Source organism: Sus scrofa, chromosome 12 (genome assembly GCF_000003025.6).
Source record: "Sus scrofa isolate TJ Tabasco breed Duroc chromosome 12, Sscrofa11.1, whole genome shotgun sequence".
Classification (NCBI taxonomy): domain Eukaryota; kingdom Metazoa; phylum Chordata; class Mammalia; order Artiodactyla; family Suidae; genus Sus; species Sus scrofa.
In genome coordinates, this window is record NC_010454.4 from 22,223,724 (window position 1) to 22,239,140 (window position 15,417).

The following is a 15,417-nucleotide window of genomic DNA, read 5'->3' on the forward strand; positions in this document are numbered from 1 at the left end:
TTTTAATCACCCTGGAAGGCAAAGCAAGAACTAGTGAGTTCAAGTTATGAGCAGCTAGATTTTGTCAACAAGCAAGATTTCCTAAAATTTACAAAAAAAGTTATAGGAGAAATGTGTTAAAGGAGAAGCTGGACTTCATTTGTCTGGAATGTTGTCAAAGGTAAATCATGTCTAAGTTCTTTCCAACTGAGGTTTTATTAATTTAGACACCAGGCACCAAGTATAATCTCTTGTTTTTAAAGTTGCGCATTATGTGTAAGGAAGAATACAGGACAGAGGGATGAATGCTTCATATAAAAGAGAAAAGGTATGTTTTTCTATTTTGTGAAAGTGGATTTCTTTTTCTAGCCTTTTAAAACTTATGTTTGTTTTTTGTCTTTTTTAGGGCCACACCCTCGGCATATGGAAGTTCCCACACTAGGGGTCCAATCCGACTTGTAGCCACCGGCCTATGCCAGAGCCACAGCAATGCTGGATCCGAGCCACATCTGCGACCTACACCACAGCTCACAGCAACACCAGACCCTTAACCCACTGAGGGAGGCCAGGGATTGAACCTGCAACCTCATGGTTCTTAGTCAGATTCGTTAACCACTGAGCCATGATGGGGACGCCATAGCCTTTTAAAACTTATAAGCAGAGAAACTTATAAGCAGAGGAGTTCCTTGGTGGCACAGTGGGTTAAGGATCTGGCATTGTCACAGGATCAGGGATTGTCACAGGTTCAGTCCCTGGCCTGGGAACTTTTGCATGCTGTGGGATATATGTGTGTTTATATATATATGTGTATAAATGATGTGTGTATGTATATATATGTATATATACACACACACAGCATTATTTAATGCTTCCCAATATGTCTAATAAATTGAAGCAAAATTCAAAAATTAACAGCCACAATAGTTTATTTACAATTGAACTCTTTATAAGATATTTACAAGACAACCAATTTTACACATCAGAAATGGTATCAAAAGTATGAATTACAACACAGACAACAATATGAAATGGGCATAAAACAAAGCTGAAGTGGACAGACAAGCAATTTCTCTTTTTAATTTATTAACACTAGCTTAAACTTTGTTAAAGAAAGAAACAAAGAACTATGTTTTAGGAGAACTGTAGGGCCTTCAGTTGAAGATGGGATTTCACAGTGCTGTATCCCATGTAGGGAAAAAATACGACTGATTTCCCCCCACACTCTAACACACTGTAATTTTGCTCTTGGAACTTTGCTGATCTACTCTCCATCCTCCTTCTCAACAAAACTTCAACATATCCAAATCAAAGGAGAGTTGATCTAGAAGAGGGGACAATAAAACAAGAAGTCCTAGGTCAAAGGAGAACCAAGGAAAGAAAATCCACTTAAGTCTGCCCAGATAGCACCTCATGGATTCCTCTTAGCCTAACTCAAGTTCAGAATCTGGGGAGTCCCCTGGGTAGGCACAAACATAAAGGTTAAATCTGCTAACCCATATCCAAATTAGGAATCTGACAAATGCCGAAAATCAAGAACTGAGAGGAATCAAGGACTAAAATAAAGAGACACTGATTGGTCTTTTTTCTTCTTGGGTACATTATAAAAGAACATAACATAGGTCAGAGTAGGAAAGCCAAACAGCTTGCCGTATTAAAATGATGGAGAACAAAGAAAATCTGGCCCAGTTTTTCTAGAAATCTCCTTCCTCTCCTTAAGGTGTGAGATGAGAGCCCCTAGTGGAATAAGTCCTATTTCTCTCTACATTCTTGCTGCAATGAAGTTCACAGCAGGTTCCCTTGTGGAGAGCCCACTCTCCTAAGCAGATGGAGTTACAAATGAAAACCCATAGACACACACACACACACACACCCACACACACACACCCACACACACACACACACACACGAGAAAGGAAAAATAAGAGCAGCAAGATCATCCAAGAATACTACATGTGCTGCCGGAATAATTCCTTTAAAAGTCAAACTCAGGGAGCACAGATCAACGTCTCACAAAAAGCTTTAGCAGTGGGAGGCCCCTGAGGAACTTTTTTCTTCCCACAATGGTATCCCATTCTCTCATGCTCCACTGATGGGCCGGCCACACACCCTACATACCTTGGCTTCTCCTCTAAAAGTGCTAATAATCTGGGGACATATTCTCTTCAAGGATAAAAGCCCCTACCTTCTAGGAGATTAGACCCCTACTTGTTTTCACACAATAGTCCTGAAGACTAAAGAAAGGCAATTCCTATATATTTAAGACCAGAGGTCTTGGCTCTATTTTCCTTCCAGATAGTTACAGGGATCTTACACTGAGACCAAAGTGGCCTGGAGTGCTGTCCTGAATTTTTTTTTAATAATGGGGAGGGGGAGTGGTTTGGGGGGTGGGAGGGAGCCAAGATGGTACACACACAAATCTATTTTTACAAAGTGAATGGAGAAGCTCATTAGGTACACCTGTTTCCAGATGTAGACATTTGCCAGCCAAAGGAAGCATGGGTTTCCACATACACCCCCACCCTCCCTCAATGTCTGTCCCCCCACCAAGAGCTCAGCTAAAAGGATAAAACCCAACTAAGGAATACTTGAGAAGTGATGTGACACAAGGACATCTATACAGGTTCTGGCATGCCATCTCCAAATGCCAACTCCTTTTGTTTAGAGCCATAACTGGTCCAAAACTAACCATCCTCATTCTCTTTTCCAAAGATTTTATTTTTTGAGGGGTAGGGGAATAAATTCAGTTACCCATTAACTAAGAAAATAATCAGAGCCAAATATCTCTTCCCACATGGCTATATCACAGAAGAGTTTTCAGAGAACAATTGTCTTTTCAGATAGTCATCTACCAACTCTCCAATCTCTCTTCTACCCTGTGAAGATGACTTGCTTTATCACGTCACTTGCTATTCCTCATCTGATCCTTAAGCTCACGGTGATATGGTTTTTTGTTTGTTTGTTTGTTTGCTTAGGGTAAATACCACTCTACTCAAACAATGAGGAAGGGTATACCAGGGCGAGAAGAGTGCCATGTAGGCACAGCTCCAAAGGCAGGGGTTGCTTCATCTTCCACAAGTCTAATGAAGAGAGCCCTTTTGCCCCTTTAAACATAGGCAAATGTAGAGAACCAGACCCCTGAAGCTTCCAAATCTGCCAGCCTGCAGATTGAGCTTGAGAGCTCATTTCCCCAAAAAGGGAAAAGAAATCCCAATCACCCTCCATAATTCACAACTAGCCCAATGAAAGAGTTTTTGTGAAATCAGAGTGATGAAAACAAAACCAAGATCAGGGGAGTATGGAAGGGCATTATCAGCAAATGTAACATACATGAGGACATAGGTCACATATACAGGTCTCTGCCACTCTCTGGGAATGGCATGCTACAACTATCTGAAGACAGAAGGTTCTTGCCAACACAGCTATTTCCTACATGTCCGATGAGGAGTTTGCTTCTTCTGGATCTCCAACCTGCATCGGCTACGCTCATCCAACCAGGGCAGCTCAAAATTCCTGGCAAAAAAGCGGGTAAGAAAGTCAACTTGCAAGACTAGAGAAATTCAGTACGAATGTAAGAGTAGCTCAGAAAAAAGACATTATGCCCTTCACCACTCCTAGCCCTGACTCCCAAGTCCCAAGTTTAGAGTGTCTTTTCCTCCCTCAAAGCCCGAGCAACAGTGTGCTATTAAAATGATTGATCTTTAGTGTTAAGTCTATTTCTAACTCAAAAAACAATCCTCCTAATTCCTGGCTTGGGAATCTTATCACAGAAAAAGTTACTTGTCCAAGCAGCCTCATTCCATCAAAAAACCCACAGATATCCCTAACCCAGCCATTCTACCGTGTACCTAGGCTTCCATGAAGTGGGAGGTGAAGTGCAGCCTACCTGAGAGGAGGCGGAGAAAAAACTCAATACTTACTGTGGAGTTAGTTTTGGTAATGGTCGTCCAAATGCTACAACAGGCAAGAAGGGGGTAATCATCAAACTTTCAACTATGGAAGAAAGCCAAATGGGACTTTGTTAGTGACATAGATGGGGAATGTCTAGCAATTATAAATGTTCCAAAATATTGCATTCATTCAAACCAAGTTGTATCCTGGAGCTCTGCACCCTTTTCTTCTCTGAAAAACCTACTCTTCTCAAGAAAGAAAACTTACCATCATCTGGCTCAGGGAAAAATGAGGTAACCTCAGGCTCAGATTCCTGAATTCCTTTCTTTTTATACATTCTGAGCTGCAGTCGCTGTAAAATTCTTTGTTCCCTGATCCTCTGAATATCCCATCTGGGAAAAACAAACCAGACAAACAAAACAAACAAACCCAACATTACTGAAAACCTGCTCTATAAAAGCAATTCCAATCCAGATGCTAGGGAGATCTTTGCTGAGTCTTCTAGATGGGGGTAGGATGAGGGGAGGATAAAAAGAGAACTGCCTGCTTGCTTAGGGAAGAGCTGCTAAGGTCTAGCAGTCTAGAGCACATGTTGGTGTTCCCTCTAAAGAAAAAGAGGCCAAACATCTTTACCCATACATGACAACCATTTCATTTTTTTTTCCCCCATAACAACCATTTCAAACTCTGACACTCAACCAATTGGGAAGCCAGTAATTTAAGAGTATTAAGGGAGTTTCCGCTGTGGCTAAAAAACCCAACTAGTAACCATAAGAACGAAGGTTTGATTCCTGACCCTGCTCAATGGGTAAAGGATCTGACGTTGCTGTGGCTGTGGCATAGGCTGGCAGTTGCAGGTCCAATTCCCCTGGCCTGGGAACGTCCATATGCTGTGGGTGAGGCCCTAAAAATAAATAAACAAACCAAAGTATTAGCACTCCAGGGCTCTCCTCAGTGTAGATAAGAGAGGTCAGGGTCCTATAGGGCTCAGTAGTTCCCAGAATGGACAGGCCTAGCCTCACCTTTTCCTTCTCTTCTCATCCAGCTCCAGTTTCGCATGCCGCTTCGAAAACACACTGTCATCCAGGTTCTGTGTAGAGAACAGCAGTTGATAAGCTATTTCTCATCATGTGATGCACACATACTCATTTACAGCTTCCAAGAATATAAAATATTTCACTTCAGGGCCCACCTGAGTCTGTGAGTTCTCTGGATATCATGGAAACCTCCTGGTAACAAAAGCAACAAAACACACACTCCTTTCCCAACCCCCCTGCAGAATTTCTATATTTCAAGATCATTTCTATAATTTTCCAAGGTAAAAGTCACATCAAGGAGTTCCCACCATGGCTCAGCTGAAATGAATCTAACATCCATGAGGATGCAGGTCCGATCCCTGGCCTCGATCAGTGGGTTAAGGATCCAGCGTTGCTGTGAGCTGTGGTATAGGTCACAGACGAGGCTCAGATCTTACGTTGCTGTGGCTCTGGTGTAGGCCAGCGGCCACAGCTCTTATTCAACCCCTAGCCTGGGAACCTCCATATGCCGCGGGTGCGGCCCTAAAAAAGCAAAAATAAAATAAAACTTTTAAGAGTCAAATCAGCTCAGAATATGTAGTTCTGTTACATGCTCACATGCTAACTTTTCTACTTAGAATGAAATCTAGTTTGGTTTTGAACATTCCCTAGCTATTTATTTTTCAATAAATCACTTAGCCACTCTGGACCTCAGTGTTCTCATCTACACAACAAAGGATAACTTCTCAAGTTACCTTCTGGCTTCAAGGTTCTCTTAACCCATCTATACAGTTACCATAACATATTCATGTTACATCCCCACTTCCATCTGTCTCTCACCCCCTTCCCCTGACAGGTCTTGGGTACGTACCTCCAAAAGGTCTGAAGGATTTGGGTCCCTTAGAGGCTCTACTGAGTGGTCCCTCCAAGAAGGAACTGGAAAGAAAAAAAAAAAGAAAAAGAAAGGGAGGAGGGGTGGAACCACCCTTAAATCCAAGGTCATACAATTTACTATTCACTAGGACAAGAGGTCTCTCCCCAGATAAGACAAAGTTACCAAGTGATAGGAATCCATTCTACGGCCTCATCTGAAGCCATATTCAGTGTCCTCGCTACGGTATTAAAAGAACCTAAAATGCCATTGCAGTCTGCCAAACACAGGATCACAAAAAACCCTAAACCAATACCTGACAATTCATATAATGGATGCTATTGCAGTTCCTGAAAAACAACTGAAATTTGTAGTCATTTTGAAGTCTATAGTGTGATCACCAAGGACTCTCACTCTCCCACATCCAACTGATGGGGAAAACAGCTCCCAACCATCCACCATCCCACCCACCCCCACCCCAGGCCCAGCCAGCACAATTCCTATTCTACTCACCAGCCAAGACTGAAGTTTCTCCTGCAACACTTGATGGCATCAGACACCCTAAATAATGCAGGAAAGAAGAATCATCTCAGTGTAAAAAGAAAAAAAGCCCATACCCAAAAATGGAGGAAAGGACCATCACTGAAGTTCTCACTAGGAAGCCATTTTGGTTTTTTGAGTTTTTCTTTTGAGAATTTCTCTCTGGGGGAGGGGAAGAGGGAACAACAGACAAAAGAAAAGAAAATAAGCCCACCACTTTTTTTTTTACACTGAGACGACTTCTTTTCTTCATTATTTAGGGTGGTTTCCCTGCAACAGTTGATGGCCATGGATATCAAACCTTAAACTCAGAACATGGCAGGTGAGTAAAAGTTGACCCTATTTTTCAAATACAAGTTCAGTGTTCTCAAAACTTACATATGTAGTCTTCTTAAACAGCTCCCTCCTCCCTCCAAACAAACTACCTTGCTGGTCCAGCCTGAACAACATGCACAAAGACTTTGGCTTCCTTAGAACAAGCCTTTGAGACTTCCTCTTGAGATAGGGGTGTCAAGAATAATGATTCATACGTTTATTCACAACTCAGGCTCCTCAAAGGGCTGGGATCCCCCCAGGCAGACTCTTTCTGTACTGCTAGGCCCACAATCTCAGAGGTGTTTGGAATTTTCTGTACTAGGGCGGAAAGGATTTTCAAAAACAGCCAGTCACACCGAACAGCTCCGGACCAAGCCATTTCCCAATCCCGGATGGGAAATTGCTTCACGGTTTCTCTTAAGTTGTTACACATTGCCATGGCAGCAAGAAAGTTAAACCATTAAGGATGAACCTGTTCAACTGACTGAATCAACAAAAAACCTGAACCTAGATCAGTGCCCTGGTCTATCGCATGTACTCAAGTGTGTGCCTAATGAGTTTTAGATCATTAAGAAGAGTACTCTATCTTTCCCACTTAATTTTGTCACCAGAACAGCCAAACAAAGCCTGGAGAATGCTCTTGTCTCATTGGAATGGATTCCCATCCCCATCCCTACTAGGGCAAGACACAGCAGTAAAAACTCAGGGCTGTGGCTTCCAAGAAGGCTGCCCCACCATCACCCCGCGGCACCCACAGTGACTGTCACAGACTAACATTACACGATTGAAGGCACATTCCAGTTACTGGTTGATGTAGGAGATAGGGGAACATCTCTGTGTGGAAGCCATGAAGAAAAAAAAGGGAATGAAGACCAAGGCCCCATACCCCACACCCATCCCAAGCAGCTCAGATATCCCAAGATAGTCCTTATTGTTTGAAAAATAGTTTGTAGACCATTTTATTTAAATATATGAACAACCAATGGGCTACTGCAATCCAAGTAAACTCTTCACATTTAGAACCTTTGTGAAGTATAGTAAGATAAAGTAAGACTGTTGGTCTTTGGCAGATTCCTCCTGCCCCCCAGACCGGGACATAGAGATACAGATAAATGTTTATATAGTTAAAGAGCGGAGGCCCAGGTGAAATTCCCCACCCCAAGCTGGCTTCCCAACCAGAAAATTACCATTGGCCCCTGAGAACACCCAAAGACCACCCTCCCAGGTTTCACACAATATCAATTGCAGGAACAGTCGTGCATGGCAAAGTATAAGTTCTATGCATTTCACAGCACAGAAAACCCTTCTTTCAGAGGGCATGCAAGTTGCCGGAGATTACACCCCCAAGTCTGGTGCTCTTGTGATGAGCAACTTACTGGCAAACACATCTCCCAGTGTTGTAAGCAGGCAAAAACATTGAGCACATTTTGCTGTAATTCCATCTATTTGCAATGCCTGCACAGTGTCTGTCTCTGGCTGTTAACTTACTCATTCTTGACAGAACTCTGCTTTATTGATTGCACTTTTTTAAAAATGCCAAAGGCATTTCACACTTGTTAGCTTGACCGCCACCACTAGGGTATAAGAGCAAGTGTTCTCTATGCCTTACTTGCTACAGTCTCCTCCTTCTTTGGAGAGGATTCCCGTAATGGTAACGGTGATGGGGGAGGCTGGTGCCAACGACACAAATACATTTCTGTGGTGGAAAGGTACGGCAAATCTTCTATCTCACTTGAGAAGGCTTTCTCCTTGGGATGGGTGCTGGGTCCCTTCTGGGGAGTTGAGAGTCTTGGTGGGGTGTCCACTGAAGACCGGGGCTTTTCTGGAGTTTCTTGGCTCCTCAATTCACGTTTACAAACAGTTTCAGATAAGGAACCACAGGGTTCCTCCTTAACAGGAGAGTGCTTAGGAGTTTTTGTTTTGACTTTTGAAAATTCAGGAGCCAGCTTTTTAACAGGAATCTTTCTTTCTGTACTTCCAAATGGGGATTTCCTATTAGATAGGGAAGAAAACATTATAAAATTTATTGACTCTTGAATGAAACCCGATTTGATTACATTTTGGGGCAAAAGAACTAGCTTGCCGCAAAAATGACCAGTGTTCAGACATCTAAATGTCTGGTTTATCTGGCTGTCATGAGCAGGAACAGCCATATGTTTAAGAGTGTATATAATAGGCCCTTAGTAAATGTTTGTTGAACAAGTGAGTTTCTATGCCTAAGAACCTCTACTAGTATCCTATTGCCTACCAAATCTAAAAAGGTTCCTATTTTACTCAAGATCCTTTAGCTAATTTCAGATGCCTCTACTCTGTGGTCTATTTCATTCCTGTCAACCAGAGACCAGTCTCTTATTCCCCCCACAATCCTATACCATGTTAATTCAACCTCTGAGTTAGGAGGGCTTTTGTTTGTTTGTTTTGCTATTTCCTGGCTCTTTCTCCCACCACACTACACACACACACACACACACACACACACACTGCCAGAATGCCACACACACACACACACTGCCAGAATGCCATCTCCTTTCCTTTTTACCAACCTAAACTTCCATACTTCTTTTCCAAGATCCATTGCTTCCTTAAAGTTTCACTATTCTAACTCACAATAATCTTTAGTATCTCTGAATTCTATAAAACTTAGTTTGTATCTCTGTTATCTATCTGCATGTTTTATTACAGCTGAATTCTGAGTTTTCAAAATTCATGCCATCTTTACAGCCAGAGTAATCTCTTTGAGTCCAAGGACTATTAGACCTTTCATTTTAATGCCTGCTAGTGCCTAACACAATAAAGGAATTCAACTGTTCCTAACCTGAAGGGCTATAGTTTTCTTTAAGAAACTCAGCTGTCACATTTGTTGTCCATTCTCTTTATGATGTACTCTGCATTCTGTAATTATGACTGTGACCAAAACTTTCCTAACAGACTTTTATAGCCTGTGCAAGAATGTTTCAAGACAGTTTCTCAGCACAGAAGGCCTCATGATTCAAGATATAGTTGTATTAAAACTAATTTATAAGTCCTAATTCTCTACTCTCTGTCACTGGAAACAGGTGTCCTTATGTCCAGACAGTGTAACAAAGTTATCAGCACACCTTTTGTGTCCCTTTCCACTCCGCCCACACGAGAAAGGCTTGGGAGGCAGAGTCTGGGATGTCTCAGAAAGCTCCGGCTGGCACTCCAGTTTAATTTTCTCAGATAGCTCCGTTTCCTCTCTCTCTTCAGTTTCATAGCCCTGAAACAGCTTGTGCCTTTCTTTCTCGTTATCCTTCTTTACCAACTGCATCCGCCTTTCCATACGTTCAATCCGAGCAAGGAGCTAAAAGAGAGAGTGGCAAAATGCAGGCTTAAAAAATGAAAATAATTAAACACAGATAACTTAGCCCCATTTTGGAATCAGTATGGTCTTCTGCCTCTTTCCATGAACCACAGCAATTCAACTTATTTTTAACAGGCAGACGTCAATCTGAATAGATTTCCTTAAACACAATAGAGAAGACAGGTTACACTACTTAATTTTAAGGGCTAACCTAGTTGGGGAGAAGCATGGGGAAATGTGCAGTTCATTCTTCTGAAAGAAAAACCTCTTCACTGGGAGGGACACAACATGCCTTTTAAATGGCCTGGTCTCTGCTGCTGCTAACCATGTGGCTCCAAGTCAGTTTGGGAGTTTCCAGAATTAACCTTAACGTTCTTTTAAGGAGGCCATAAATTTCTCCAAACTGTATCCTCTCTACTTCCACTCCAAAATGCTATACACAAGGGCAAAGTCCAAACAGTACATTGAGAAGGAATTAAAAGCTCACACAATCACAGTGTCACTAGGGATTGCAGTGTTATTTCAAAGGGGAGGGGAGGGTGGGGAGGTGCCACCTAAACAATGAACACTCAATCTGAAAGAATTATAAAAAGAACCAGTACCCATAAATCCCATCAAACATCAAATATGCATATTGCTTTGCATTTGAGATAACAGGAAAAATATACCCATTTATCTAAATATTAAAAACAAAGTCTTTTCATTCTAATTAAGGGGAGGACCACGTAATCAAACAGAAAATGGAAGTCTATTATCATTGAAAACTTCACCTTAAAATGTCCTGAGAAAAGGTGCCAACTGTGTTACTTATACCCTAAATAAGAATTTTATTTGGGTTAGACAGGTGCATTAATGTTGACTTCATTACATCCACTTAGCTGCATAGGTTTCATGAGAGACCAAACAACAACTGGACTAAGAGAAACAAGCTTAAGCAACGCTAAGACTGCAATACACAACAGAAGAAGTGAATGCCAAGTTCACAATGACACTCTATCCTTAACTCACCCCACTTTTCCTGCCTAGGAAAGTCTGCAAAGGGGCCGTTACCTCAGGAACTAAGCAGAAACCTCCACAATCAGCAGAGAGCACCCTTGTCAGCCATACTCTCATTTCATCTCCTTCTGTTTTGATTCACAGCCTTAACATTACTTAACCACGGTTTGTGGGTGACATTTCCTTGATTTCTTCTCCTCTACTGGTCGTTCTCTTCCCGCCTCCCCCCACCCCAAGTAAGGACATGTTGTGTTGTAATTACAGTACCATCACCCCCCTAGACTGCAGTACAGTAGCTGAGCAGTGCCACCTCCATATTGAGTAACTTCCACAAATCAACACCAGGAGATATTTTAATGAGACCTGCCCCAGCTCCCATTCCACCTCGCAGAATGCATTCTCCAATTAAACAGTTGCTGCCTGAAGAGATTCATTTGGAAAGCAAACAAAATGAATAGCCTCTGCTCCCTTGCTCAGCCCTTGGCGCACAAAAAAACGCCAGAGAGAGAGAGAGAGACAGAGGGAGAGGGAGGGAGAGAGGGAGGGAGAGAGAGAGGGAGAGAGGGGAGAGAGAGAGAGAGAGACTGCTGCAGCCTGAACACAACAATTGTAGAAACCATGTTTATTTTTAGGCAGCTGTAAGGTATGCTGGCACCATAACACCCCACCACCACAGCTTTGCTGATATATGAAGGAATATATTTTATCACATAAGGTGCCCTTAACTACTGCTGCAGTAAAAGCAAGCCTATACAGTCATGCTCCTTAGAAGTACAAAGAAATAATAAATGACTCCTCTACGACCCTAAGATGCTAAAATAGGGGAAATTTTTTGGTCTACTTAATACATTTAATAAGCTTAATTTCCCCTGATGCCGTGAAAATCTTCCATCCTCTAAACACCATGCTTATGATACAAGGGAACTGATCAGTAGGTCATGTTTTATAACTCAAATTCCTGTTAAAAACTGTTTGAAATCAAAGGCCATGATTCTTTTAATATCATCTTAAAAAACTAAAATAAGATTCCACCGTGAATCACCTCTACCCCTCTGCCAATTAAAAGGCCTGCTGTACTCTATCTAAAGATGCTACAGCAGTGCTTGGAGCAACAGCTGCTATGGCCCTCTTCTCCAAAATGCACGTCCAACGCAAAGCTCTTTAGTTTAACCCCTTCCACAAAGCCACCACATCTGCATCCCACCTTTTCATTTTCAACCCCTCACAAATCAGGTCTTTTCCCACTCTAAACGTCTTTCCCACAAGTCTGCGGCTGTCATTTTAAATTAACCCTTTGGCACCTGAACCCTCCCCTCCCCCAGTAGGCTGCCCTTTAACCCTTCCCTCCAACCCAGCGTGTCTGTGAGCCCGGCTCCCAGGGACCCGGCACCCAAGATGACGCCTTTGCTGGTGGCCAACCTCCTTAACCCTAACCCAGGGATACCTTAACCTTCTACAGCCCCCTTCCCCCGAGCATGCGCACAACTCGCTCCTCGTCCCGAACGCAGATTAACCCCTCCCGTACCGTGTCTCTCTCTGACTTCAGCTCCTCGATCTCCTTCTCCTTGGCCTGCAGCTGCTGCTGCTGCTGTTCGATGAGGTCCAATTGCAGCAGAAGGATCTGTTTGAGGCAGGCGGCCTGACTGGAGGCTCCCGAGCCGCCGCCACCCCCGAGAGGGCTCTTCCTCATACTCTTCCATCGGCCCTCGCTGGCCGCCAGGGTCCCGGCGGTGGCGGTGGGCGCGAGGGGTGGCGGCCCGGGCAGAGGTAGTGGTGGGGGTCCCGCCGGGTCCGAGGCGGTGGCAGCTGGGGGAGCCGCCCCACCCTTGTCCCCAGCCCAGGGCGTAGGCTCTTTGGCCGCCGCCACGAGAGAGCCCGTCTGAATGGGCAGCACCGCCTGATACTTGGGTCGGGGACTGCAGCCGGCTCCGGCTGCCGCTGGCTCCCCCCCAATGCCAGCTTGTTTGGTGGCCGGGGGCGGACAGGGCAAGGGCACCGAGCCGCCCCAGCTCTCTTCCTGCTGCCCGGGGGCCGCCCCGGCCGGGAGTAACAAGCCCCGGCCCTTGCCGCCGCAGCCGGCCGGGGAGGGCGCGGGGCTCCCGCCCTGGGAGGAGGCCAGCGGGGGCCCCGGCTCCTTGAGCTTACGGTGCCGGGGGAGGAAGTGGGCTTCGGCCGCCCCGGGCTCGTCCTCGGGCCCGCCCAGCGCCGCAGCCCGCTCGTAGTCCAGTCGCTGCTCAGGGTTGCCGCCGGCAGGGGCCGCGGCCGCCTTGAACACTGCGGATCTCATGGTCATAGTGGTCCGGAGCAGCGCCGGGGACCGAGACGGAGGAGGGGGTGGGGAAGGGGCGAGGTGCTGGGGGTCGAGGACGGAGGAGGGGGAGGGGAGTTTGGCGGGCTCGCCTCAGCAGCGCGGCAGCAGGCCTCGGCTAGCGCGGCTCCTCCGGGGCCCGGGCGCCATCCCGCCGGCGTGCGGAGAAGTGGAGGCCGCGGCTGAGGCCCGCCGCCGGCCCATGGGGGCCTCGCCGCCGCCTCTGCTGCCGCCGCCGCCGCCTTCGCCTCAGAGGCAGGAGCTCGCACCCAGCCGCCCCGAGCTCATCCCCGGAGCTCGCTTCGGCCCCCCCTGGCCCGGCCGGGCCCGCCTCGTCTCCCCACCCCACACCCCCCTTCCCCGCCCCGGCCCCCCGCCCCGGAGCTCGCCTCAGCCGCCCCGAGCCTCCATTTTCCCCCCTCTCCTCCTCAGGAGGGGGTGGGAGGGATGGGTCCGCCCAAAGCCCTCCTACTCCGGGAGGGGGTCTGTCGCCTCCCCTGGGGGTCTCCGGGCTCCGAGTCCCCCTCCCCCACTGTCACCCCCGGCGCCTCAGCGTTTCCCTTTAAAAAAACGGAGCCGCTCCGAGCCGCCGCCGCCGCGGCCGCCGCCGGCAGGAGGGCGCATGCGCTGGGAGGGACGCGGGCGGGAGCGAACCGGGAGCCGAGAGGAGGGAGGCGGGCCGCGCTATTGTGAAAGGGGCCGCCGCCGCCTCGAGGAGGGCGGGGAGGGGGCCGCGGGGGCGCCGGGCGCGGGGGCCGGCGAGGGGAGGCCGGGGATGAGGGGCGAGGACCCAGAAGCCGGCGGAGCGGCGGGGTGAAGGTGGGCTGCCGGGGGAGGGGCGAGCCGGGGGAGGGCCAGGAGGAGGGAAGAAAGGGCGACTGCGGAGGCTCCCCGGGAGAGAGGAGCGCGAGAGAATGGGGCTGAGAGCAAGGAAGGGGGCTTCGGGAGGCTGAGGCGCCCTCCGTGGAAGTGTACCGAGCGCTCCACGTACCCGCCCTGCGCTGGGCGGCCCCTTCCCGGGGCACCTTGGCAACCCGTCTGGCCCTCGCCAGAGGGGCCCTGCGGCCCCCGCAGCCCCGCACGCCTCCTGGACCGGAGTCAGGATGCAGGCTCCTGTGGGTGTTTTCTGGGCATAGAATTCTAACCCCTCCACCCCCTGCACTCCCCAGCAGCCCCACACTGGTATGGGAGAGAATGAAGTTCTTTGTCTCTAAGGGATCCAGACCAGAAACGGAGGGGACCTCTGGTTCCCCAAGGAAGGAAAATCCCTGCTGTCTGCTGCCTGGGGAGTTGTTGCCACCACCTCCCTGAAATGAAGTATTGCCAGCTACCAACAGTTCTTTCCCAACGGCCATGTCCCCAGCCTTCTTAAGTCACTTCTAGCATCTTCTGGGGGTTCATGAAAGACTGAAGAAAGGAAGGCATTTTTACCTTTACCCAGAATAGGAATAATTTAGGGTATTTTATGCTGAGCACTTCATCTTCTCCGTGTTCCTTGTGTGTATGTGTCTGTCCGTCTTAACTTCCAGGCAACTTTAGCCAACAAATCCTCACAGAATTCCTCGTGGAAAAACTCTTAATAGTTTTAATTGATTGTTTTTCTTTTCTGTTGAGGTGGGATTTTTTTTTTCTTCAGTCCATATGGAGAGGGAGATGACTAACATTCTTTGGCCCAATGTGAAAACCTCTAATTAAAACTGTATCTCTGCCTTGTGGGCCCAAAGCATAAAGCACTGGAAAATTGAGATAAATAGGTGTGAATGTGTTGAGAAGCCAAGAGAGCCCCAGCCTTCTTCTACCAGACTTTATGGCCTCAGATCTGCAAGGGGGATTTTATTGAAGTTAGGGATACCAATGAAGGGGAGAGGGGGTTGTATGGCAAGAGGCACATAGATTGTGGTGATCTTTTTCAGTGTCAAGACTTTCAGTACCAGAGTTTCCGTCATGGTGCAGTGGTTAACAAATCCGACTAGGAACCATGAGGTTGCGGGTTCAGTCCCTGGCCTTGCTCAGTGGGTTAAGGATTCGGCGTTGCTGTGAGCTGTGGTGTAGGTTGCAGACTCGGCTCGGATCCCATGTTGCTGTGGCTCTGGTGTAGGCCACTGTACAGCTCCGATTAGACCCCTAGCCTGGGAATCTCCATATGCCACGGGAGCGGCCCTAGAAAAGGCAAAAAGACCAA

The 15,417-nt window shown here is 46.8% G+C and overlaps 1 protein-coding gene across 2 annotated transcripts; it reads right to left on the bottom strand.

Moving 5' to 3' along the window:
• Window positions 888–13,834, bottom strand: MSL1 (male specific lethal 1 homolog). 2 transcript variants are annotated; one of them, XM_003358056.4, is made up of 9 exons: window positions 12,453–13,834; window positions 9,708–9,931; window positions 8,219–8,601; window positions 6,268–6,315; window positions 5,755–5,819; window positions 4,890–4,957; window positions 4,135–4,259; window positions 3,897–3,969; window positions 888–3,489 (listed from the first exon to the last, which is right to left on the bottom strand). In XM_003358056.4, exons 1-9 carry the CDS (start codon window positions 13,218–13,220, stop codon window positions 3,399–3,401), a joined length of 1,845 nt encoding a protein of 614 aa, XP_003358104.2. In that variant the 5' UTR covers window positions 13,221–13,834; the 3' UTR covers window positions 888–3,398. The 2 variants fall into 2 exon arrangements, with proteins under 2 accessions (XP_003358104.2, XP_005653965.1); XM_005653908.3 differs by lacking the exon at window positions 6,268–6,315 and having other exon boundaries at window positions 12,453–13,245.